Here is a 19,082-nt window from a genome sequence, read left to right on the forward strand (position 1 = left end):
GATAAAGCCATTCTCGAAATTAACTTATGGGTGCACGGAGGAGCATCTCATTAAAGCTCAATATCTCAGCCATGATTCACTCTGTTTTGTTCCTTTTCATGCTGGCTGAAAGAACCAACTACATGGGTAGGTAAAACTGTTGCCTTGAAAAGCTCCGAGGTTGGTTACAGCGTGTACTCCAAGGGAAAGGGAGTCATAACTGAATTACTCTTCTCTATGAACCATGTGGCATATTGTTATATATTCCTTCCTTCCTTCACCCCCCAAACCAGAAAGATCACAAGACACCAGTATCAGCCATGCTGGGCTGCATGCCAGGAGAATTAATGAAGTGGTGTAATAGCTCACATGGAGGCCTAGTGATTGGCAACACACTTAAAATGCATCTGCAAGGCAGGAGATCATAGCGTTGCTGCTGTGTTCTGTTTATTACAGGCACATCTCTTCCATTCCATTGATTTCTTTATTAGTGCATTTTAAGGCCACAATGTGGGGGCTGGATCTGCTTGAAGCATGGAGGTTTGAATTCCAGCACAGCTTATGGGAAGGAAGCCCCCCTTTGAGACTCCAGATCTGGATAACAGAGCTCAGTGCTAACAAGAACAGGAACCCTACTGAGAGGTTCCTGAGGAGCTTGAGAAATCCTACAAGGCAATTGAGGCTGGCTGGATTGGTTTTTATACTCTTCTTTTTTTTTTTTCTTCCCTCACACAAGGAAGGGGAACAATTTTCTCTGGAGAATATAGAGGCTTTGTGGCAGCTGCAGAGAGGACTGCATTTCCTCATCTAGAAGGGAAGCTTGAAAGAAGCTGGAAGCAACAGATGTGCAGAATCACAGAACAGTTTGGATTGGAAGCAATCTTTAAAACTTAACTAGTCCAATGCCCCTGCAATGAGCAGGGATATATTCAACTAGATCAAGTTTCTCAGAGTCCCATCCAACCAGACACTGAATGTTCCCAGGGATGGGGGATCTATCATCTCTGGGAAACCTGTTCAGTGTTATACCACCCTCAGTGTGAAAAACTTCTTCCTTGTATCTAATCCACATTGACCTTTTTTTAGTTTAAAACAATTATCCCTTGTCTTATCACAACAGGTCCTGCTGAAATGTCTGTCCTCATCTTTTTCATAGTCCTCCTTTCAGTACTGAAAGTTTGCAATAAGATCTCCTGGAGCCTTTTCTCTCCATACTGAATAACCCCAACTCTATCAGTTTGTCCTCAAGGGGAAGATGTTACAGTGCTCAAACTACCTTCATGGCCTCCTCCAGGCCCACTCTTAACAGGTTCATATCCTTCTTATGCTATAGATCCTCCAAAGCTGGATGCAGTGCAGGTCTCACCAGAGCAGAGCAGAGCAGAGCAGAGCAGAGCAGAGCAGAGCAGAATAGAGCAGAGCAGAGCGGCAGCATCCCCTCCCTCTCCCTGCTGGCCATGCTGCTTTAGATGCAGCCCAGGACATGTTTGTCTTTCTGGGCTGCAAGTGCACATTGCTGGGTCACATCCAGCCTTTCATCTTACCAGTACCCCCAAGCCCTTCTCAGCAGCACTGCTCTGAATCTTTTCAACCCTCAGCCTGTTTTGATGGTACTGAGTATCTCCCTACCCAAGTGCAGGGCACTGTAATTGACCTTGGCATCACAACTCCTTGCTTTTCATCTGTGCTGCTAAGACCACAGATCTTGGCTTGACATGGACAGGAGAGAATCAGTGGGTCCCAGTTTACTCACCAACCAGCATTCTATCATATAATGAATTTCAAATACTTTTTCTATCCATTATTCATGACTTGGAAAGCAGAGCCTAGGACTGAGAGGCAGTGGCTGAGCTTTAGAGGGAACAACGATGGCTCTATGAACTGCCTTGGCTCAGAGAAGACACCAAAAAAACCATGAACTGTAACCAGCTGAGGAGGGACCTGGGCTGAAGGCATCAGAATCACACTACCAATGGCCAGGAAAAGTCAGTCTGCATGGGAGGAAGTGGAAATCTGCTGGTACTGTCTGGTTTCTGTGCTTGCTGTTAAAACAAATCAACGCACAGCTAAAAGCTGGTGTAGTGGTGCCAGGATGCAGCAGCTCGGTGCAGCTGCTGCCCTTGCTACAGCTCAGTGCCACAGCCCCTGCACAGTCACTATGGCACTGGGAATCAGGGAGCATGGTCCAGTGGTGCCCGAAGGCAACTGAATTCCCATGGAAATATCTTTAGACTGCCCCTGCAATATTCCTCCAGGCAGGCTCCTTTGTACCTGCATTCATGCCCTGCCTGTCATTTCAAAGGACCCTGCTTCTTCCCTGTCACTCCCGAATGGGAGCTGACAGAAGCAGTGTTGAGCATGAACACGAACAGCTGCACGCAAGCAGACAGCCTATGCAGGACATGCAAATTCCATTTAAGAATATTTTTCCACCCCTTAATATTTTTTCAAAGCCTCTTAAAGCAGTCAACCAGTGCTTTTAGTTCCCAAAAATTCTATGGCTAGTGAATGCAAATACATCAGCATACGCAGATGAATCCAAACCTGAAAGCCTTGATTTTTATATCTGTATGTGACAACTGCCATGGCCTGCACTTAAATCCCCTTAATCCCCTTCTTTCAGCTTTCTTCCACACTACGTGCATTATATAAATTTATTGTCTTGCTGGGAACCACCAGTGCAGTGGGTAGGTCCCCAGGTCTTTACCGAAACCCTTACTATAGACAACCTCTATGTCTGGAATCTGTCCCTCATTTTTGTAATATGCTTTGAGATACTCACCCACAACTGGTTTCTAACAAGCTGTCCCCAACCTGCAGTGATGCCATCCCGAAGTCTGCTATCCGGATGTTGTTCTTTTCATCCAGCAGTAGGTTTTCTGGTTTTAAGTCCCTGTGGCTGTAAAGAAAGGGTCAAAATGTAAATTAAATTATCTGTAACAGCTTTCCCACTCCAAAACTTGTTCTTTATCCAGAATAGCATCCAACCTGTTTTACTTTAATTCATTTAATTTGTTTTCCTGTCCCAGGCAGGAGAATACACATATTCAAGATCCAATCCTTGCAGTATTCTAGACCATATCCCAAATGCCCATTCCTGATGAATGCAAGGCCTGCAGTGTCCTGGCAGGAAAGGAACAGTCTTCAACTACCGGTGCTACCAACATGAGGGAGAAACTGAGGGATATAGAAGGAGGATAATTTCAGCCTGGATTTAGGGCTTGCATACTCTGTAATATGACAGCTCCTTAAGGTAGGAGGCAACACCGTCAATATATTCTGTCAACAACAGGAAACAAAATGAGTGATATCCAGAGAAAAAACCTTCTGATGTAAATGCTACTGCAAAAAGCTCCTATTCAGAGTTGTTTACACAGGCATAAGACTTTGAAATAATTTTGGGTAATTAGCTCTGATGGAGAAATCCCTTCAACTCAGCAGTGCTTTTAACTGAGGGTGCCAGCAGTGGGAAGGAGAGAGAGGATTCCCTCCTTTTCATTAAAGCTTGATTCTCTTATTATTTGTCAACATTGCCAGAGCCAGGCAGCCATGACCTTCATGATGGCAACTCCTGCTGCAAACTGTATATTGACAAATTTATTAATTTCCACTGCTCACAGCCAAAACCACTGTGCACCCATGTCTACTTCTAAGTACTCAGGTGATTATGTACAACTATAGCATACGCTTGATTTTATAGCCAAAGACAAAAATCTTGCACAAAATTTGTGATGAATGCGGTTTTTTCCCCCCCATTTTATTTGCAGCTCTTGGAAAGTCACAGAGATGAGAGAAGCACTTCAGGCAGACCAAAGAAAAAGCTCTTTTCTTGGTTTTGCTGGCAAAATTGCTCTGTTAATAAAAGTTCTAAATAGCAGCACCCAAAGAGGCAGGACTTCCAGTTTCAGTGGGCAGGCAGAACACAAACCTGTGGGAAATGGACATCCAACAACACTCGAGTGTTAGGCAAACAACACCCACTTGCAAAAACTCACAAATAAAAGCAGTTACTCTGACCAGAAACAGAACTCAGCAAATGAACCACATGTCAGGATAGTCAAGTGACACCAATCATAGAAGGCAGGCTTATCTTTGTGCATTTCCTCTTCACTTTAAAAAAAATTCCTCTAACACTCCTCATGCATACAAGTGTAATTCTACCCCTACAAAAATGGGAAGGTGGACAGTCTCTTCCCTCTCAGAGCAACATGAGCAGCATGACAAGGTTTTGGAAATTAGATCCTCTGATCTGAAGAGAAGAGGAATGATCAGTAAATAATGCAGGTAGATTCTATGTAAAACCAGAGCACACAGTAATAGGATACCTGGGGACTGTAACAATTATTTCCAAAGGAGACTCCCAACAAAACAGCACACATTCAAAGCAGTTACTAGTCACCTCACTAAGACCTATGATTTGTTCTCTCTTGCTTTTTAAAATTTAGTCCCCAATCTTGCATAAATATGATGAACCCTGAGTGTTAAAATGGCCTTGTTAGCAACGAAAAAACAAGCTTGTGGATAATAATCATGATTCAGATTTGTGCACATTTTCATCTGGAAATGCAAAAGGTGCTTTAGCCAATCTGTATTTCTCACAGAAATTCAAGGTTTGAGATAACAGAGACAGAACACTTATTAGCTCTCTAATATCGAGATAGTCCTAACTACTCAACAAAAAATGTAGGAAATGAGTGACAAGGGAAGGTTGCAAAGGTAGTGAATGACCAGTTAATGGCCAGGAAAAGAACCCCTGAATGTCATAATCAAGGACAGCAGTCCCAGACAAAGGCAAGATCATCAACACCTGCCAAAGTTTAACAGACTCTAGCTCCAGCAGTGAAATGGAGTGAAGAGCCCACAGTTCTAAGGCAAGTGAGGAAAGCTGGATGCTAATGAGACAGTAGTGTGTGATTTCATCCTTCCTCCAGCAGACATCCTGGACACTTCTCATATTACAACTGCTTTCATTAATGGGAAGACCTTATCCAGCTGCATAAGGCATGCCGCAGTTCCCCTGTCTGAGGACCAGTGCTCAGGGGCAGGTAACAGCCCCTGTAAAGTGGGTGCTGCTTGTTTGATGCTATGAAACAATAAACTTCCCCACAGCTCAAGCTGAGTGTGTCCTTCTGCTGTGTCGCTGTAGGACATGCAATGACTCACACAGACACGGCTCCCGTATAACAGGGGGAAAAAAACTGGTTTTATTCTTACAACTTCAGTATTTATAGATTCTCGGCAATGACCAGGGATTGGATAGTTAGGTTACCACCTTTCCAATCACACTGGTCGTGCGAGACGTCCATCAGAAAACATGTATCAGAAAGAATGTATACATATCTTTGTTTACAGTCAGTGTCCTGGGAAAGTTTTTAGAAACTATATTAACAAGATCGAAAAACTGAGTTTTCAGGGCGACACTGCTGTGCAGTTTCTCAGTGGCTATAGCTGTCTTTCAGTCTTGGCAATTGCTCCTGGCTGACTGCTGAACAGGTACATGTTACAGAAGTTGAGGGTGCTGCTGCCTGTGCCTGTTCCACTGCTTGTGCACTGCGTGATATTGTATGATTCATATATACAGTCTATAGCAGGCATACTGCTGACATGTGACTTTTGAGCCTAAAAATTGAATCCTCTGCTTATCCTCAAATTGTGTGGCTCATTTAGAGAGCAGGAATGACCAAGGTGGAGCATGACCTAAGTACAGGACGTCCACAAGCCTGGATGTACGCTCACAACAAAGTATCTTATTTCAGGAACATGGTGCAGCTAAAGGTAATGCAAAAATGTTCCCTTTCCATGGCTGAAAGCAGATCTGCCACAGGTCCCAGCTGGAGCATAAAGTATGTGAATTTTGAACCAGCCCCACGCCAGACCACTAAGAGGCAGTGAAAGGGAAAGGACAACATGTCTGAAAACCGGGACAACATTCAATCGTGGAGTCTCCTTCTCCCCATGTCATCCTGTCTTCCCATCAGCTGGGATCCACAACACAGGTTTAGGCCTGTTTAGGGGTTTTTAGGGAGAATCAAGTGGGGAAATGAGGTTCCTGTAAGTTGGCACATATATAATGTGTTTTTTTTAGAGTCACTGCAAGAAAGAGAGCAAAAAGGAGGTACCACCATCCATATGCCAAACAGGGAATAAGCTTCACCTCACTGTGCTACACAATGTTTTTACATGAATGATCAGTCTGATGAATGTCTTTAGGTAGAGGTGCTGACCCACCTCCCAGTGAGCACTTTGAAAGCCTTAAGTTTGTATCTGGGGATTTGTGGGACTGGGACACTATGTGTGAAAGTAAAACTGGAGTAGCAACAGACCTTAATGTATTTCTTTTCTTTTCCTCCAGATACTCATCAAATAAAACCAAGAAAACCTATCAGCTCTTCTCTATAGAAATTATCACTTCACTGAGCAAAGAGGAGAATTGTTACATTTATGGCTGCCTGGCCCCCAAAATACAAGAAGGGTTTTGATACAGAAGTTTTGCATCTCTCTGACCCATCTCCATACATTTTTCAAGACAGTCTCTAGTGCCCAGTATGGATTGTTAGCTTAGGAATTTCATGGCAGCCTGAGCGTGGGTTTTGTATTTTGGCAGCACTGCTTTCAGAGATCAGGGTGCCAGTGGGATCAGGCAGTACTTGCACATTCAACCACAAGAGAATTATATTCCCAGTGAAATTTTTCCTCTAGCTGGAGCATTTCTCTGATACCCATCTTTGGGCCACTTTGAATTTGCTGAGGCAGCAAATCCTATCCTGGGGATAGGAGTCAGGCCAGGAGTTTGCACCAGAGTGGCAGAACCAGCATCGCTGCCACTGGGAAAAAGACTTCCTCTCTGCATTTGCATTTTCCATCTTTGCATTGCCAGCTTTTCAAATGCCAGGGGGAAGGGAGAGGCACTATGGGAATAGGGAAGGCTTGCTATAATTTACCTAAGAGCCCAGAAGACCGGACTGCCTAATGCACTCACATTTGAAAATAATTCTCTTGTGCCAAAATGAAACAAATCAAAGCAAAACAAAAATCCCACTGTATGTGGTAATTACTTGGCATTAATGGAACAGTGCAGAGTAAATGCATTTAATTTGGTTCCATTCCAGCTGATCTCTCTGGCTCTCCATGTCTTACATGACCGCATCAACTCCTCTCTCTGCAGGTGAACAGAGGACTCGTTACCCTTTCCTTGTTCTAAAGGCTCTAAAGCTGTAGGGGCTTTATCACTTGGCTGGAAAAACAGAAGATAAGAAAGCAGCCTCTTTTCTGACAAAGATGGCAAACCCTCCAATTGAGCCCTGCATAAGCTGAGAAGGAATGTGAAAGAGAAATGCAGGACTGCAGAAGAAGTCAGTATAGCCCTGATCCCTAGTGGCCACGGACTCCCAGAGCTCCTCAAGCAAGACAACAGCACATGAAGTCTGCTTCCAGAGCCAGCATCCAGTGGGCTTTTGAAGGGAGAGCATGTGAGTGAAAGGGAGCCATGGAGCAAGCCATGGCAGGGGAAGCACATACTGTCAGAGCCTCTGCAACATCCCTCTTTCACAAGTTACAACAGAGGCTTTACAATTTTCTTGCAGCATAAGAGAGATGCACAGAGAGCACTGAAAAAATTTTCTGTGGAAATGGGCACCACTCTTGAAGGTGGTGTATGGAAAATGAAAGGCACAGATATGCATTAACATGTTTCAGCTTCCCATTTACATACTGGCCATGCTTGCTTTCTAGTCACAGCCAGAGATGCTGTTCAGACAGTTCCTTTAGTTCCCTCCGATGCTTTTCCAGTCTGTCCTCCTGCTCTGCAAATATCCCTGTACCTGTACTTTTACAATTGCAGAAGAAACACACTCTGCCTGTCACCCAAGGCTGCCATGGTGTAGGGACAGACTCGAGATCTTGGATTCAAAGGAGCTGTCACCTGGCATGAGATGACAAACGAAGCCATTATTTTAAAGTGATGTTTGAGCTGAAACGTTCGTATCAGTTTCTATGACAACTCATTGTAGGTCACAGATTTCTAACCCAAGAAACCTCTTAATTGGAGTAGTTGCAGGTCATTTGTACTAATCAAATTGTTGGCTACTTTGCAAATGCTTTTCTTACTGACCCCAAACTCCCAGAAGGGCCAGACCACAGAATAATTATTCTGCAGTATGCCTCTTAAAGTACCTGATGTGATGGAAATAACTTATCAGTAACAATTAAGAGCATGAGAAGCATTAATTTAAACTTCATGAGCAAAAGAACCCTTTAATCTTATTTTCTCTTGCTTCTGCAAATCAGATCCAAACATGTACATTGTATCTACCTACAGAAGATTATTGGTTTATAGCCAGAATTCTGCAGAACAAGTAAATATAATTATAGCTAGGAAAAAGGACAACATGTATAAACATATCAGGAGTCCTGGGGAAGTGTTTGTATGCATAAAACGTTCTTCGCTTTTAAACAAGTATTTCCACTGATCCATTAAAATACATTGTTTCTCCCTGCCAACCTCTCCTCAAAGCATATATTCACGTATTTCAAAGCCAGTACAGCCTGTCACGTCTGATCACCACTGCTGCACTTCCCAGAAAATGTTACCTGGTTATGCTTACAGTAAGACTGTGCCATTTTTGAGTTTCCAGTGGCTTACATAAAGAAGAAAACTCACAAAAATACATGTTCCCTGACTTTAGCTGAGCTGGTAACTTTGCCTTTGGCATTGCAGCTGCTGCCTTTGGTGGGTTTTCTCCGGTTCCCTGTACAAGTGATATCTGAAAATTCCTCACCATTTTACAGTGAGTCTTGAGCACAGAACCAAAACTCCTGTTTCAAGTAATGAATGGTGAGTATCAGCTTTCAACAGGGGAAAAATGCACCCTTTTTACTTCTGATGGTCTGAAAGACAACTTGAACGCTCAAGTGCCAGAAAAAACCCCAAACAAACCAGCAACCCATCTTACTAAATTCCACCATTTCTAGACCAGTTTCACATCTGGAGGCCTTGAGTCATGATTTTGAAGTGTCCGTCTGCTGCAGTCTTCAGCATTTGACAGACCCTCCCTGCAGAACACCCCAACACGCTCCTTATAAATGAAGCAGGAGCAGAGCAGGAGTTGTGAGGAGGGTGGCACTACATGGCAGAACATGGCACCAGGCATTCTTCAGCTCTGCTTCTCAGAGACACCCCAGATTTCTCCCTAAAAGCCTGCTTCCCTTACTGGCAGTGCTCTGCAGCTCCTGCCTGCAGGAATATAGCAGAGATTTTGGCACCACCGCTGTGAAATCTTGAAGCGTTGTTTTACGGGGAGCCTTCCCCTCCCTGCGCTGAGGGAAGAACAGGAGGCAGAGTCAAACAAAGCTGTTTTTCACTGCCTCAGCCCTCCAAGTCACACATCTCCATGCCCACGCACACTCTCCAGCAAGAGCCTTCCTTGCGTGTACTCAAACAAGCACAGCCCCGGGCAAGGAAAGGAGAAAGGGCCCTCATAATTGTCATTTATCAATATTCATAAAGAACCTGCCTTAACCCCTCTTGTGCACGCTCAGGGGAAAAAAAAAAAAAAAAAAAAGAAACCACACAAAACGAAACGCAACCAAAACAAAAATAAAATGAAATAATCATCTCCCTGCTCGTTACCGCAGGGGATTTCCTCTCAATGTCACCACTGCCCTGCGCAGTAATTGGCATTATCTGTTATCTCTGAAGCCATAATAAGGTTTGCCACGGGGTATTTTCTGTAATCATATTTTTATTTGTCAGCTCGCGAGCCGCAGACGGCGGAGCGGAGCCGGGCCAGGCCGCGGGCGCGCGGCGGGGCAGGGGCCGCGCGGCGCCAATGGCGGCTCGCGCCGGTGATGTCACGGGCAGCCAATGAGGCGGCGGGCAGCCCGCCCCGCCCGGCGCTGCAGCATTCCCCACAGACCCAGGGAACGGGCTCTTCCCGAGGAAACCGAGGCCTTGGCACCCGGCCCCGGCGTGGTCGCGCACGGATTCCCGCAGAAAATACAGCCGGGCACTCAACCAGCTGAGGAGAGCTGCCCCGCACTGCGGGGGCAGCGCATTCAAAAGGGGCTGTTGGTTCGAGGCACCCAGCGGAGGTACCCTGAAGGCCCTGAATTTAGGAGAGCAGACACCCAGAAGGAGGTGAACGGCAGCTTAGGCAAAACCCATGGGTTGTGTCCAGAGAAAACTTCCCAAGCTCGGGCGGCCTTCCGTGGACGTGGGGGAGCTCGGGTCCGTGTGCCGTTGCCCGCTGCCGGCGCTGCAGCACGGCGCGGAGCCCTGGGAGCGCGGCGAAGGGCTGCGGGCACAAGCGCTAACGCTGCATCGCCCAGACGAGTGCTTGCCAGCTCCGGCAGCGAGGTGGCACAGGTCCCACGTAGCATCCCTGCGTGGTGCCACTCGTGCCCGCCAGGGTCCCTGGCGTGGCACGGTGCTATGTCCACACAAAAGTCCTCAGAGGACCCTACAGTGCCTTACCCATAAGAGTTCCCCCATGGCCATCCTGCACCACAAAACCCTGTAGGTGACTGCACCACAGAGTGAAGTGCATCAAGTATTCCCCCACTGTTTCCAGTAAATAAAACAAGAACAGGATGCATGTACATTTTTAAAACACACAGCCTCAAGCTCCACACCTATTCTGCCTCCTTTTCTCAGCTGCTTGTTTGAAAACACCTCTATCTCACACAGTAGAAGCAGAAGCTTCTTACTGATGGGAGGGGGATTGGGGAATCCTTTCTGAATCTTTGGTCCAGGAATGCTGATGTATCAAGGCATTTTGAGTAGTGAATGCTGAATGTGGTTACATGCTGCTGTTAAAGTAAGCCACAGGTATTTTGCAGTGTTTTGGGATGTACAGGAAGAAGATGGGACTATTATATGGGTCTGGGGACACTAGGCTATCAATCTATTCTGCCAGTAGGCTGGAGGCATCCACATTTAGTCATTAACCAAAGCAGAAGCCTTCATTTTTCAATGTGGTCATAACTGGATAACCTGGCTGATGAGATGATTTGTCATTTCACTGCCCCACGACAGGACAAGGTCAGGCTTCATTGCTTAGGAAAGCACGTTAAGTTTTACACTCACATATATATTTATGCATGCTCTGATTTTCTGATAACTGTCCAGAATACAGCACAGAACATAACACAGACCACAGGAGTCTCAGAGTGACCTGGAGGCAGAGCTTATGATTTACTGCTAACTTAGCCAGCACTAGATGCTCGTCAGGTGGGAGTTAGCAAGGAGATGGGAGTTACTTTCAAATGAGACTACTGCCCACAATCCAATACCTTTAATGGAGGAAAATGGATTCCTCAAGAGAGACATGCATCTGCCAAGAAAATTTCACATAGCGTTAAACCTGCAGAGATGTTTGTCTGTCTGACAGCCTCACCATGATCCTCTCTCAGTTTATTAAAGTCTCCCAGATCCAGAGGTATCCATAACAAGTCCAAAGGACTAGCATATGCATATATGCATGCTTTAGTAGAAAGTTCTATCCCAATGGAGATTCTGATTTCTCTGGAATATTCATTTGGAAACGTAAATAATTTCTCTTCAGCTGTACTTAAACATTTTTGAGTGTTGTTGGATTGGATCCCTTAAGTGTTAAGCCAAGTAGGGAAGAAAAACATGCATGTATGCAATCCACCAGCGGTTACACTGCCCAGTGTATGTAAGAAATAACAGGTCTACAACCTGCCAAGGATCATGCAGGTTCTAAGGAGGTCATGATCACTCAGTGCAGTTGAATAGCAGGGAGGAAAAACTGTGGTATTCACAGAATAAAACTGGTCAGAGGTCACTGCCAACAGAGAAAACTTAGATCTGCTAGTTAGGGCATGCAACCTGCTCTTGGCTTCTCTGGGAATTTCTCTGACTATTGTAACTCTGCCTGTGTCAGGTAGGCATTGTCCTCAGGACCTTCTCACCCAGATCCACCACCTTTGAACTGCCTCTTCTGCTAAGACTTATACTCTTCTTCTACAGTATACTCCTCTTAATATGTCCTCAAGAAAGGTTCTTCTTTCCCTTTCCATTTATTAGAAATATGCTGTTTTACAGATCACTATTTCCTGCTGAAATGACTCAGAGATGCAGGGGGAGGGGGCTAGAAGAGCAAATTAAATATTTAAACATCCATTTTTGCTGTGGCCATCTGGTTTGTGAGTTTTCAGCACAGAACTGGGGGTACAGAAAATCCCTGTATGGCTACTGAGAAGTAACCACACAGTGATTATGCAAATCCAGCTATTGCAGTATCTCTGAGTGGCCCTTGGTCTCCTGGAGTGGGGGGATCTATGTCTGGCTTCTTTGGAGAAGCAGCCACGCAGACATAATTTAAGTGTTCTCCCGCAGCCAATCCAAATGCAAGGATCTGCATTTGTGAGAAATGAGCAGGCAGTTATGGGTCAGTAGCTGTACAAAAACTCTTGTGCTTCAGGCTGATTGCAGCAACTTGAATTCAGTGTAATTTAAATTATCTCAACTTGAAGATGAAAGAGAAACTGGTCCAATATAAAATGGCACCTGAAAGCACAGGTTAAACCACACTCCATGGTTAAATAATATGACAGAGTTAGTAAGAAAATTCTTCCCTACTGGAAAGGAAATTAAAGGCAACAGTGACTCAAATGCCCACAGGGGACTCAGCAAAGGTTGCCAAAAGCCAGCAGGTTTCCAAGAACTGAAGGGAACCATAAAATGACTTTGTTGTATTTGTAGTTGTCCCAGGTTTCTTCAGGGATTCATTTTGATACAGTGTATGTAGCTCTTATTTATTAGTAAGTGACACAAAAATTGCGGAAATGAAACTCTTTTTCCTTGGTGGTTTTGGTTTCCCTGTTTAAAGCATTCCTTGTGAATTAATTCTTCTCCAGTGAGAAATGATGGACAGTCTTTTCCATGAGAAATCAGTCTATGACTGGTACACTGTCTCACACATGGACAAGAATTAAAAAATACATCACCACTTTACCCAATGCTTTTAGAGCTTTACAAGATCACTTACTTAAAACTTAAAGTAATAAGGTAAGATCCCTTTATTATGTAGGAAGGAACTCCCGTTGGAAATGGCTGTACTCACCATATTGAATGACTATGGCAGAAGTCTAAAGCAGAGATGATTTGTCGGAAGAACTTCCTGGCTTCTTTTGGTGTCAATCTTCCCTTTTTTACAAGATAGTCGAAGAGCTCCCCACCTGACACATGTTCTAGCACCAAATACCTAGAAAAACACAAAGCCAGGATTTTGTAAATATGTGATCACACCAACTCCCTCACACTCGCACAGTTAGATACAAACACTTCTGTTTATATGTAGTCAAGGGGAACACTTCCAGAAATAAAAGTGGAAGAGAAATGGAATTTTAAAATCAGGAGTGATTAATATGTTTAATAGGGGTTCTGCAACTTCAGACCTACCGTTGTTGGCTTCAGTATCCAATGGCATAGCAAGACATAATCAGGAAGCTAAAAAATTACTCCAAAGACCAGGAGGGGAAGCAGGGAATAATCAGGTATAAGCTCCCACAGCAGGTCTCAAAGCTACAGTGGAGTAAGACTCTATACCAAGAAGCCTCAGGTCCTTTAACCAAGCTGACAATTCTTTTATAAAACAGCTGTGGCAAAGCTGCAGTCAGACAGAACCAGACATATGTCAACAAAGCAGAATGAATTAGAGAAAAGGTGAACAATGTACATTATTAAAAACAAACAAACAAGCAAACAAACCACCTACATGTGTGTGCAGCCTATATAAAAGCTTAGCTTCTGCTGCTGAACAACAGTGATTTGCTGAAGCAGCTGCCTGGCCTTGCAACTCACAGGTGAAAAATGTGGCACTGAGTGAACCCATGTGGCACAAAGGGGGCCTAGGAGCCGGAGAGGAAACTCCTGACCTCATATAGCACTCCTGGCAGTCACACAGTGAAGAGTGAAACCTGGAAGGACTTGCCATGGATGGACCATTTTCTTGTTTTAAGTAGAGCTAATGAAAGGCAGCCAAGCAAAAGAAAACCGTATAAATCTCTGGAAATGTTGCCTAATAGTGGGAGTGACAGTTTTCCCAGGGAAGTGGCAGGACCACCACCCACCAACTGAATCCTTTAAAAACAAACAAGTTTGAGTGTCCTTCTCAGTCCCTGGCTCCCAACAGCACAGCAGACCATACTGAACTGAATGTGCAGCATGATTCCTCAACCCGTTGTTTTACAGCAGAATAGTCTTACTACCAGAATTAATCCAACTCCTCAAATTTGAGTGGACAATGAAGAGTAATTAATCCAGGATGCTGTCTTTTCTGTACCTCAAGCAGCATAATCTCCAAAGAAATTTCTGAATTTAAAATGAAAAGTGGGGAAGATTAATATAAATTTGGGGTCTTAATTAGTCCTGTTTTCAAAATTTCCAAAAAGGACAGTAGAAGGACTAAAAGCAGTTGTGAGGAAAGTAAAGCTTGCCCAATGATAATGGCATTAGCCATGAAGTTGCAAAAGTGGGACCTGAGCTCCTGGTCCATCATCATCTGTTCTATGTGCCAGTTCCCACCTACCAGAAGGAGAAAGCATTTCCCTGCCTTACAGAAAGACAGACATTGGTATTGTCTTGCCAGCTAAATAAGTACTAAAAGGATACAAAAAGGGGAAAAAACCATAAAATTATAAACTTGGGGGAATGAAAATTGTACTTTTGCATTTTTTTGATCAAAACGGTTACAAGAAACATAGTAATATTGACTTTTTTAAAATTAAAATTTGTTAAAAATGGGAAAGATCTTAACTTAAAAATCCCATTTGGAATATGTGGGGCATCTTCTTTCCAAACAGATGAGTAGTTGCCCAACTGTCTGCTGGGTACACCCTGGTAATTTGGAGATTACTGTTTATAGACATGACATTTTTTGAGCAAGTCATTTAAAACACAGAAGAAAGCTGATATGCAGCAGCTACGGGCATTGGGGGGTCCACATTGTAAGCCTAGGCTAACGGTCTGGTAAGAAGGTTTGCTGTAGAATTCATTCTCCCTCTCATATTAGACACAGACCTGGCTAACTGTCCAATATGGCAGACCCAATTCTGGCACAGAATCAATCCTAGGACTCTTCTTGATAGTTTGCTGCCTCACTGTGCCCCACAGAAGCTGGATACAGCAGTGCATCTTTCCTCCAAAATTCAAATCACTAGATGCTTCTTTTTCTGGGAGGTGTCTTACAAAGATGATTGCAGTCACAGACACGGAACTGTCCTCACTGGCTTCAAACAAACAGTTTTTGAAAAATACAGACCCAGCATTTCTGTCACCCACAGCAGGAACTGTGAAGCAATTTATTTTCATCAACTTCATCTTATTAAAAACACTCAACAAAAATGCACTGACACGTTGTATGAAAAATAAAACAAATTGAAAGACAGGGAACATTTACAAGGTTATTCATTTTTTGCTTGCCACCTAGAAGCACTAGATATAATAATGGAAATGAACAGGGGAGAGCATTTGAAAAAGATTTGTGCCTATGACAAGTCAAGGGACACAGAGAAGCACAAGAGACGATGTATTCTGATCTGACAAAGCCCCCAACGTGACATGAGTGAGAAGGATGACAAACACATTCCTCAGTGGTTGAGTGCAAGAAAGAAATGCTGCAGGGATCATTCCACAAGCACTACGTGGCTAAGCTGCAGCTAGGATTTGTGAGCTCAGGTTGTTATCTGCCAGCCCTATTCCCTCTAGTGCCTTGTGGGGCTTTTTAGGAGAGCCCCAAAGTAGGAGATTTTCTGTTGAACAAGGGCATAATTCAGCACCTGCCTCCCTATCTGTGCAAGCCAACATTTCTGCTGGCATATTATATGGCACAGTAGTAGTACACTTGTTCTTTCCAAACAAGCTGACAAAGAAGGGTTTAAACATATCCAAGTGTTGCACTGGTTCTAAGCACCACTGGACAGCTACACCACAAACCCCACTAAGTGCTGCATATCTGTATCTACCCATCTGTGTGTATGTGAGTGTGCCTAAGTGACTCCACAGAAAAGAAAATAAACACTCTGAAAAGCCAAACAGAAAAAACAAAGTAAAGAAAGAACATTATTCCCTGGGCTGGAAAATAAGACACACAGACACTACATCTTTCTTGAATTCATGGCACAGAAAAGAACCCAAATCCTCTGTGTTCACATCAGTATCTAAAATCCTTTACTTTGGCAAAGTGCTATAGGATTGGAAGTACGCTAATGCCAGCTCTTGGAGGATCTAGGAGAAGGTAAATAACACTTAGCCTGTAGGGGAGAAAAACACTAAGAAGCATTTTCATGAGTCTCCCTTCCCTTTTATCTTTCCCAGATATGACAGGTTTTCACTTCACTATAGTACTACTTTTCCAATTTATTCTAAGCAAGCAAGTTCTGAAAATCCCAGAACAGTAACCAGAACTTCCCTCCTATTACATTTAGAGATGAAAAGCAACTTACTGGTGAATGAAATTTTGGGGGGTTTTTATCCTGTCTATGTAAGACTGACTGCATCAGTCTTTCTTCCCATTGTAAAAATGTAAGAAAACCTTTTCTGTAACAGCCATTGCAAGGAAGTTCAGGGAAAGGAAAGACCCAGTCTCTGGCTGGCAGAATGCACACTACATGCTGTGATGATACAGACAGGACCTATTTTAGAACAAAAGACTCTCAGAGCACCTAGCTTGCACATGTTGGATGCTCTGGACGCACCCCAACTCTTCCAATCCTTGCACTTCACATGAGAGAAACAAGTTTTAACAGGCATTAATCCCCTGTTCTTTGCTGATAGGGAACTGTGAAGCCAAGTGACTTGTCCAGGGTTCCAGTCACCCACTATCAGAGCTGGCATTAGCACCTGTGGTCCCTTGTGCCTTCTACTCCATGCTGTCCCCACCACCAATTTCCCCTCTGCCTGCTAGGACACTGAAAAGCCAGAAAACAGTGGGGTTCTGCAACTCAATATGAAGCCAAGTGTATGTAATAAATAAAGTCTCAATTACTTTTTCCTCACTGGATATATTCTCTAGCAGGTTGCAAATATTCTCACAGGCCACAGCTCACTTTCATGCACACCAAGGCCCACATTTTGCATTATCTTCTCATGTCCCTGCTACAAGCCAAGACATGAAACTGAAAATCTCTAGTTGAGTTTCAGTGCTTGAAGGAGACAAGACTTTGCTCTTTAAAAGCAAAGAAGCTGAATACTAAATACAAGAATAATTGCTTTGATTGGAGAGAAGCAGAGAGATTGCATCCAGCAGCATTCTATCTATTCCCTTTGCCATTTTTCCATCTGCATCCCATCATCACCACCTTCTCAATAAAAGATTCTGAGTTCCTAACCTCAAATGACCCACTACATATCAGAGATGCAAGCTTAGAATAATCCTAGGCTTTTTTCTTTCTTTCTTTCTTTCTGGTTCATTTTATTTATTCTTTTAGGAACCAAAATAGTACATCATCAGTTTTCTTCAACTCCTTTCTGAAGGCTGGTTTTTGCTGTGATGCTTGACAGCAGCTTGGACTTCCCATTCCTAACAGTTGCTTTGTGTGCGGGGTTGTAAACTGGTTTTGTCCCATTCTTATCCAGTGCCAGCACAGCAAGGACTTCTCCATCATTAGATAAATTACTGTTGCACTACACTCCTATCACTTAAAACAAGAAAAACAATAAAAAAAGGACACTTTTCATTACTATTCTCCTTTCCATCTGGTGGACAATGCTACAGCTTCTTAAAAGGTGCCTTTGCCCATGCCCTAGGGAGCTTTGGGGAATAACTCAGAGAGCCCTCACTGAGGCAAGGCAGCTACATGCTGCCTCCAAATCAGAATTGTAACTAAAGAAACCGGCTGGCTCTGAGCAATGCCAGGAAAAATTCTGTTAAAGAAAGACTAACTGGCACAGAGAACACCAAGACCCTGCACTACCAGACACTTCTGGCAAAATAACAACAAAAAAAACCAAAATGCAAACAAACACACCAGTTATGATCTGTAAAGAATGAAAAGCTGTCTTTTAGCCAGTAGCAAAAATGGTGTGAAATGCTAAAATTCTTGCCAGATGGGATGGCTTGCAGCAGCTCATTAGTGGGTATATAGCTCTTGTTCTCTCAGGACAATTTACAAGACACGAACAGCTACACCAATTATACATTTATTATTATAAAAATGTTAAATGGAGAGATGAAAGATCATACTGAAACACAAAGTATTTCAGGTAAGTATTATAAATGCAAAAAGTTAGGATAACCAAGAAACACTCTGATGCTCTAGAAATGGAAGTCAATTCACACATCTTGTTTTAGTCAGGCAATAGAATGTTTGTCCATCAGTGCTTGCAATTAGCTGTCTGCTAGGGAAGCAGTTAATAATTTATTTTTATTAAATGATATGACATTTACATATATGAAACATAACTTTGCTTAACCTAAACAAGTAGGCTTTCAAGTTGGTCTTCTATGTACGCCTGAATGTATCACTGGCTACCATCACACATCACTGGGTAATGTCCTAGAGCTTTTACTATGCAAGAATTTGACTAGATATCCATGTGGCACTTGTTGGTTTTTAATATGCATAGCTTCAGCCATGCACTCCAGCAAGATGCAAAACCCAGGTGCAGTTTTATAGAAAGAGATACACACAAAGACATAAAACATCAGGTGGGAATCTCCATCATAAAGACAGATAAGGTTTTAGTTCTCTTCTGTCCTGACGTTTACTGTGCCAACAGCTGTAAAACTCAAGTTTTTCCACAGAATGAAACACAAACTGAAATGGCTGCACAACAAATGCTAGGGTTGGCACTGCCAGAACCTTGATGAACCATGGGCCATCTCACACTAATCCTGGCAGATGATTCACAAGAAACTGGCTACTCCTTTTGACCAATTAATTTGAGAGCCAGAAAGCTCACTGCATTTCAAAGGGATCTGTCTTAGGGAAAAAGAGACTGAAAAAGAAAACCTTCTAGAAGAAAAAAGGACCTGGTGATTCTCCTTCCAGGCTACCACCCTACTTGCAAAATGTCCTTCCATGCATAAATATGGTTAAACATATACGTGGCAGGGAAGAAGTTAAAAGTTACATAGGCT

The 19,082-nt window shown here is 43.5% G+C and overlaps 1 protein-coding gene across 9 annotated transcripts in view; it reads right to left on the reverse strand.

Moving 5' to 3' along the window:
• The window catches only part of BRSK2 (BR serine/threonine kinase 2), a 301,974-nt gene that overhangs the window by 77,387 nt on the left and 205,505 nt on the right, over positions 1 to 19,082 (reverse strand). For all 9 annotated transcript variants that reach the window (XM_088057991.1, XM_005522357.3, XM_005522356.3 and 6 more), the window contains exons 4-5: positions 13,065 to 13,205; positions 2,762 to 2,878 (exon numbers count right to left, since the gene is read on the reverse strand). In XM_088057991.1, coding sequence (XP_087914117.1) covers positions 2,762 to 2,878; positions 13,065 to 13,205 — 258 coding nt within the window. The remainder of the gene's footprint in view (positions 1 to 2,761; positions 2,879 to 13,064; positions 13,206 to 19,082) is intronic.

The sequence above is a fragment of the Pseudopodoces humilis genome, chromosome 7, assembly GCF_049639895.1.
Source record: "Pseudopodoces humilis isolate 2021_Gansu_Grassland_sample_001 chromosome 7, ASM4963989v1, whole genome shotgun sequence".
Taxonomy (NCBI): domain Eukaryota; kingdom Metazoa; phylum Chordata; class Aves; order Passeriformes; family Paridae; genus Pseudopodoces; species Pseudopodoces humilis.